The sequence below is a fragment of the Nannobrachium achirus genome, assembly GCF_963921795.1.
Source record: "Nannobrachium achirus genome assembly, chromosome: 15".
In the NCBI taxonomy this organism is placed as follows: domain Eukaryota; kingdom Metazoa; phylum Chordata; class Actinopteri; order Myctophiformes; family Myctophidae; genus Nannobrachium; species Nannobrachium achirus.
In genome coordinates, this window is record NC_137822.1 from 62,881,765 (window position 1) to 62,889,858 (window position 8,094).

Consider the following 8,094-nt stretch of genomic DNA (forward strand, 5'->3'; position numbering starts at 1 on the left):
TTGCCGTGCTGCAAGCTTGTAGATCTGCTATTTTGGAAATACCATGATTTTTTTTTAAACCTATGTTACTATGCCAATGGTACTCTAACTTTTTCATGTGAAGATTATGAAAATTATATGTATTTGGCCACCGACCCCCATCTGAAAATATCTAGTTCCAGGGACCCCCCAGAAGCAAAATTTGAGTTACAAATGTTTGCTTAAAAAATACATATATTCAAAGATGTGCACACATTTCTATGACTTTTCAAAAAATAGCAGCTCTACAAGCTCACAGCGCGGCACTCGGTGCTGCGCTGTGAGCTTGTATATCTGCTATTTTTCAATAGCTAAAGAATGAAATAATTAAGGGCCCTCCACCTTGGGCCCTAGTAACTCCCACTCTACCCCCCCTTGTGACTCCCCTGCTGCTGAAGCCAAAAACAGACAAACAGAGAACCCACACTGGACTTTGTCCCCTGGACTGGACCAAGGTTAGACCAACTGCATGACAATATATTTTCCTCAGTAGGGTCTTGGAGTGTTGGAGAAGATGGAGAATCTCATCGTGTCCATGTTGTTCCTGACTGCCGTCATCTGCCAGACGACAGGACAGCAGGCACAGGACTACGACCAGCTGGACCCTGGTGTGAAGACTTTTGTTGACCAGGCAATTCGTAAAGCAAATCAGCAATATTCTTTTGGCCATCTGAATTTCCATGGAATAAATCATTCTATTCCACAGGTAAAGTATCTTTAGCATTGCATTCAAGTTTTCAATGTTTTCAGGAATGTAGCTTTATGTTACAATAATGATTAATGTAACTGTCATGTAACTTAATGGGATGGTCCAACCCCAAAAAATATGTATCTATCGATTTGTGTATATATTTGTATTAGTTTTTGTCACATTCCTAAGCCGATATTTTGGAAGGGTCGTCCCTCTGGTAAATATTTAGAGCAAAGATACATAGCGTCGTTGTCGGGTGGTAACCTTGTACCTCTCCAACTTTTAAATTAGTATGTTCTTTCGCAAAGTCGGGTGGTAACCTTGTACCTCTCCAACTTTTAAATTAGTATGTTCTTTCGCAAAGTAAAGCCCTGCTTCATCGTACAAGGCCTTCGCACAAAAGTAGTGAAAACAGCAGATTGCGGCACGAGGCGCTGTGTGCTTGTAGATAGGCTGTTTTCACTAGTTTAAATCCTTTTTGAAATGATAAATGCAAAATGAACGGTTTTGGACATACAATGTTTTCACCCGACAACGACCATAGGTATTTATTGCATGCGTAGCATGTTTTGCGTGGACTGCCCTTACAGCAGTGTTGATTTTGTTGACTAAAACTATGACAGAAAATGTTTTAGTCAACTGGATAAAAACAAACTAAAACTATGCTACAATTTCGTCAACAAATAAAAACTGGGCTAAAATGTTAGGGAGGGACTAGTGGAGAAGAGATCCAGTAGAACTAAAGACAAGCCATTTTATGTTTGGTTGCTCTCGGAAAAAAATGCTCACAACACGTTACCTGGTATTTTACAAGGCTGAGAGGCGTAGGGAGACACGAGGCGCAGCCGAGTGTCTCCAACCCTCTCAGCCGTTAACCGGCAACCAGCCGGTAACCACAAGCCTCCCGTGGCTTATTGCTTTTCTAAAATGGTTACAATATGGCAAAACATAATGGAAAATCATAGATATGTACCAATTAAAACTGTTCTATGTCACTAATAATTCACTATAAGGTCTGCTCTGCAAGAAAGTCGTCCCCAGCTACAAGAAAGTAGTTCCCGACCAGGCTGCAGAAACAACACACCTGTTACTTGCAATCAAGTTCTCTAGTCTAGCTTCACAATGCTGTGGAAAGAAATAACGCACATGGGTTTGATATAAACTGATTAAAGGTGTGGGTTATAGTCTCACATACCACAGCAATTAAAGGTAAACCAGATAATCGGAATCAAGGAATGGAACTAGCCGTTTAAGAAACAGCAGTTTAAGATCAGAGAGAATAGGATGAGAGAAGCAAATCAAATCCACAGAGTAATGTGTTGATTATGTCATGTCATGTCATGTCCTGTTCTGTTGTAGGTGAGAACTGATGTGCGTCTGATGAACACAGTTTGCAAAAAGGTTGCCGGTAACGAACACAGACATCGCCCTGACTGTGCATTCAGAAAGGTGTGTGAAATACATTATAGTTATACCACATATTGACAATTTTGTCAACAAAGGGGGACTAGTGGAGAAGAGATCCAGTAGAACTAAAAAAAAACCTTGTGACCGAAGGTCGCTGTATACCATGAGAAATGTCGCAGCTTCACTGCCAGTCCTTCAGTCAGTCCTTCAGTCAGTACAGGAAGCGATGTCACGTGACATCACATGACATCACCGCATCAATGTCACTGTGACATCACAGGTGATATCAAAGGTGACATGACATCACCTAACTGGCCCAAGAGCCTGCTTCACTCTGATTTACACCCTATACCTTCCCCGAAAACGTTAATATTAAAGAGGTGGTGCCATAGTTTTGTACTTTTTCTGTTTTTCATGTGTCTAGGAGGTTGAAAGTACTTCATTAGACCCCCTGGTGTGGCTTTTATGAGATATTATGTATTCTCTTCGTATTTGTTTGTTTTCTCTTGGAGGCTGCCACCTTGTGGTCAAAAGTGTCAGTTAAAAAACACAGATATGATGACATCACAGAATCAACTCCTCCCCTAATTACCATTCACCCAACACTGTGGGGTGTGGCTAACTTCAGCTGGGTCACCACCCACCATGACATCCATGCATACTTAATGAACTGGGGGTGTGGCCACATAAAAACCCAATTCTAACTCTTTCTGTATACTTTTTTGGAAAAAATCTTCCTCCTAGTATAATCATAATACCTGATCATCATGTTTTAGAGGGGGAAAGAAATCATGGCACCACCTCTTTAAGTCCATATATGTATATGTATAGTATATATTAATAAAGGGTAAAATAAATCAAATGTCCATATGGATATTCCCAGATGATGCCCTGTTAGGGTACGCCCTTATGCCCATATATGCAGGCATCAAACCCAGGCCCTAACTTGCCAAGGGCCGGTGCCATGGCATTGGTCCGAAGGTTCATTAGTCCGAAGGTTCATTAGTCCGAATTTGTTAAGAATACTAAGCCTAACTATAACCCTAACCTCAGTAACCCTAACTAAATTTGGACTAATGAACCTTCGGACTTATGGGCAGTCCCCCAAGGGCCTGCTTGGCTTTACTAATTATCATACATTTTATGCTCATATATGGAGATCCCTCTCCCAAAGTCAGCAATATCAAGGACAGCTCTGGGAATGCCCATTTTTGGTAATGCTCATAAATGGGCATGTTTCGACATAACATTGTTGACTATCATGCAGGGGTCTCCATATATGGGTAACTGGTCCGATAAACATCACTGGCCAGATGGCGCGACCTCGCCCGTATTACTAGTTTTATGTTCAGCCGTTGCGCTCTGAAAATAGCAGATCTACAAGCCCACAACGCATCGAAGAGCACGCGTTGTGAGCATGGAGAATGGCTCAGTTGTGTGTTGGTCTTGCGAGTGGGAGCCTTGGGTTCAATCCCCGCTTCCAAAACCAACCAAACATAAAATGACTTGTCTATTAGTTCTACGGGATATATTTTCCTGTAGTCCCCTCCCTCCTGCCTTCCTTTAGTCCATGATCAGCTCTTTGGTGTCTGCTGTAGCATGGGAATGACTCAGTGGTTCTCAAAAGAGTACCGCCAGTTTGCCAGTCTATCAGCCAGTAAATTAATTGCGTCCATCTGGTGTTCCAGCATTAAATTACTTCTCGTTTATACAAGTGAAAACCAAATGCTCACTGTTTTACATGGCCACCCAACTGTCCACTGCTCGAAGATGATTGGCCCAGGGGCCCCTGTGAGTCTTAATCGGCCCTACACACACGCACACGCACATGTACTGTATAGATGCCATCTACTGTATATGTTCTTCATTGTGGTTTTTAGTAGAGCCCGAACGATATATTGGTCAAAGCGATATATCGGTAGTTTTTGGCCCGCAATGTCGGTATCGGACATCGGACATTATCTCTCACATGTATCGGTCGTTTTTATAATAGTATAATATTAGACCACCATTTGATGACATTTAACCAGACCCAAAACTGAGAATATATTGTCGTTGCCTGTAAGGATCCATTGGGTTTCATTTTACACTCTTGAGTTAAAGATCTCATAAAGGGTCCATTTGGTTACCAAATCTCCATCATTTTGCTGGGGACCACCTGGAAACCCCTCAAGGGGACCATTAGTAAAAAAAAAAGATGAAAAAAAAGTTTTGGAGGTAAGAAGTTTTTGAAATTTAGGATATTTATTATTATTTTATATTATTACAAAACATCGGTTAAACATCGGCAATCGGTGGTCTAGCACTCTCCATCGGCAAACATCGGCATCGGTCAAAAAATACGGCATCGGTCGGGCTCTAGTTTTTAGCTCCTGATGGCATAATTGCAAGGCTAAATCAATATTTTATCTCCCATTGTTATTATCTCCCATGTTAATTTGTAGCCTCAGATGCAATGCCACTGGTGACCACACGCACGCACGCACGCACGCACACACGCACGCACACATACACGCACACCCACCACCGCGCACTTCAAACTTGGTTAGATTTATTTTTCTGTCTGTCTGTCAGCTCGAGGTTCGATGTATGGTCTGCCCAAATGGTGCTGGTGAATTTGTCGATTGCATTCGCAGAAAAGACCAGGAGACGGTAAATATCTCTTGATCTGTCTGTCTGTCTGTCTGTCTGTCTGTCTGTCTGTCTGTCTGTCTGTCTGTCTATCTAATTTATCTACAAAACCTGCATTTACAACATAAACTAACTTTGTTCATTAAACTGTTCATTACATCAGGGGTCTTGAACATGGGGTCCGGGACCCCTAGGGGGTCCTCAGAGTTACTACAGGGGGTCCTATAAAAACTTTCTCCTTTTTTATATTAACCATGTGAACACTAGTGTCCTTATTCTGAAAACTTTAGCCAAAAATAGCACAAAAAAAAAATAATAATAAGAGCTTTGGCGTAGAGGGGAAAAAGAGCAGACTAAGTACAGAGTGAAAGGTCAAGTTTATTATGTGTTCAAGCGGTTAAATATCTGAAAACACAAATTGACATGAATCCAAAATTCACTGATGAGTGTGCTGTCAAACGATGAAACAGGTTGTGGGGGTCCCTGCTTCATCTCTCTCTCAACTAAGGGGTCCTTGGCCTGAAAACGTTGAAAACCCCTGGTTTAAACTGTTCATTACATTATTACTATTATTACATGTTGCAACCTATATAACACATTTACAGAGTGCCGGAAGCCACGATCGTGTCCATGTTTTGGAAAATTCACAACGTTGTAATGGCGATCAGTATGTTTGCTTTCACACGGAAATGAAAAATTCTAATCGCGGACGACCGTTGCGGCCCAGCGTCGCCGTGAAAAAAAGCGGTTCCCGGCGCTCGAAGTGTTTTTTTCTGAGTAGATTCTGAGATAAAGCTGTTTCTTTGCAGCAGCATTGAATAGGAGCATAAGGAGATTACAAGCTTCCTGATGATGGCGACCGAGTTGCATCATGGGATATGATGTTTTTTCGCTCACCAGCGGCTGCCGCAGCGCCTTTTTACCTGGTAACCACGTCCCTGGACGTGATGACAGGGCCTTGGCGCCGCACCGCCGTAATTCCTATCAAGTTCCTGGACGTAATTGGCACCGGAAGTGTTAAACTGTTCATTACATTATTGTGGGCTTGCCTGAAAGGCGAGACCAGTATGTTATCTTCATTATTTATAGAGTGAGTTCCGTCGCAGACCGTACAAAGTCCTTAGCCAATGAGGTACGGAAAATCTGGGAGTGGTGATAGCTGGAGTATTGGTTAAGCTTCACATGACAGTTAGCACGCTGCAGAATATAGTACGAGCGAGCCCACACAGTTTCGTAGGAACAGTATCTCTAGTTACTATTATTATTACTACATGTTGCAACCTATATAACACATTTATGTCTCTCTTTCTTTCAGCGTTTTGAAACGTGGGAGGAACACTGTTCCTTCTTGCACGGGTCCGTCAGCATAGCAGCCAGTACTGATGGATCAACTCCTGTTGAAACAGGATGTCTGGGTTGTTTTTGATGGTTAAGCTGCATCCTTCTTCCAGTGGTTCTCAAACCCTAACCCTATACGTTTTAAAGGTCTTATGACATCAAATGGCATAAGTATATATATTTTTTCCATGCTTCCTGACCTCAATTACACCAAATAAAACTGAGCAATTAGTACCTTTGTAATGTTCATAAAAGGAGACCCCTTTTCACAGAACACACACACAAACACGCGAGCGCGCGCACACACACACACACACACACACACACACACACACACACACACACACACACACACACGGATGGACAAACACACAGACAGGGGTGAAAACATTGTCTTCACCTCAGACAATAAAGACAGAATGAGTACAGCAGTACCGCAAAGTAGGGACCATTAATATTCCATTTGTTATGAATAATAACACATTAAAAGTTTATCTCATAATCAATTAGGCGAGAGCCTAATCTACCTTGCTAAATCTTTAATTCATCTTTTATGTTTACATGATTATACAACAGAGAAGTATTTCACGCACTAAATAGTGGGTGATTAAAGTGATAGCTCAGACAATCCATGGAGTTGTGAGGTACAAGTTACAGCAACACCAACCAGGGGATTAAAACTGCTTTTGTGAAATTATCATTGAATTATGATATGATATGATATGATATAGTACTTTATTGTCAGTTCACACTGAAATTTGTCTTGCGACACAGCAGGTCATGTATGCGACACATAACATATATACACACATTTAACACATGTAACAAAAAAAGACAAGACTGGTTTACATACATAAGGATAATATAGACAAGAGCAGTGTCCACCGCCAAGCCTACCTATGGCCAAGCTCCAGATTAAGCCTTAAAGTCGACTGATGGACAAAGGACCTTTTCAGTTTGACCTTTTTGTATGCTGGAACTTCGTATCTCCTTCCTGAAGGCAGCAATCTATATTCTCTATGCAACACATGGCTACTATTAGAGGTAATATTTCTTGCCAACCTTAGAATGCTGTTATCATACGTATTCGTATATAGCCTCTGAAGTGGTTGTCCAACTATCTTTGAACAAATGTTCAGTTGTTGCAGCAGTTGTGACTTTAGGGCTGCAGACAAGCATCCATACCAGGTGGTACTACAGTACTGGAGAACACTCATAATGACAGACGTTAAAAACATAAGAAGAATCTGTCTACTAGCACCAAATGATCTTAAACGGCGAAGGAAGTAGATTCTTTGCTTTGTTTTCTTACACACAGATTCAATCTGATCTTTCCATGACAAAAGATTGTCTATTACTACTCCGAGGTACGTATACGAGCATACCTGGTTGATCTGTTCACCATGAATAGTAATGGGAGATCTGTGTGTATCTGGTGGTGCACCAAAAACAATCTCTTCTATCTTTTTTGTGTTAATGATGAGAGCGTTGTTATCACTCCATTCAACCACCTTATTCACTCTGAGTTGGTGCAGTCCAGGATCACTGGAACTATCTAAGAGTGAAATTAAAACTGTATCATCAGAGTACTTTAGAATGTGTTGGTCTGGATCCTTAGTACGACCTTCAGACAGACATTCCTCAGTACGACAGCTGTCAGTATAAAGGGTGAAAAGTATAGCTGAGCTTACACAACCTTGGGGGGCCCCAACATTAGTTGTTACTGCTGAGGAGAGGGTTCCGTTCACTTTCACCCTCTGTACCCTGTTGGTGAGAAAGGCAGCATACCAGTGTATTAAGTATGGATTCAGTTCCAACTGCACCATCTTTGACACTAGTACTACTAGTAATTACAATAAGTGTGGGTCTTATAAGGTGTGCATCCTTTTGAGAAACCGATAATTAAATGGATCAGCTTATCCTTGTATTGTATGTAAAGAAATTCTTCTTTGTGTTTGTGTATATCTCTGCTGTCGGGCCGAAACCTCCTATAACTCCAAAATGTTCAT

General features: G+C 41.5%; 1 protein-coding gene across 1 annotated transcript; it reads left to right on the forward strand.

The window, feature by feature from the left end:
- The first annotated feature begins 481 nt into the window (after positions 1 to 481).
- On the forward strand, positions 482 to 6,319 carry LOC308299343 (uncharacterized protein). The gene is made up of 4 exons (XM_080743116.1): positions 482 to 724; positions 2,069 to 2,158; positions 4,691 to 4,768; positions 6,063 to 6,319. Exons 1-4 carry the CDS (start codon positions 533 to 535, stop codon positions 6,171 to 6,173), a joined length of 471 nt encoding a protein of 156 aa, XP_080599242.1. The 5' UTR covers positions 482 to 532; the 3' UTR covers positions 6,174 to 6,319.
- Positions 6,320 to 8,094: the final 1,775 nt, after the last annotated feature.

Bases quoted from the DNA above. Each gene is read 5' to 3' on its own strand.
- LOC308299343 (XM_080743116.1), top strand. From the start codon at position 533: ATGGAGAATCTCATCGTGTCCATGTTGTTCCTGACTGCCGTCATCTGC. The intron at 725-2,068 runs GTAAAGTATCTT...GTTCTGTTGTAG, and splicing joins TAAATCATTCTATTCCACAG to GTGAGAACTGATGTGCGTCT. The intron at 2,159-4,690 runs GTGTGTGAAATA...TCTGTCTGTCAG, and splicing joins CTGACTGTGCATTCAGAAAG to CTCGAGGTTCGATGTATGGT.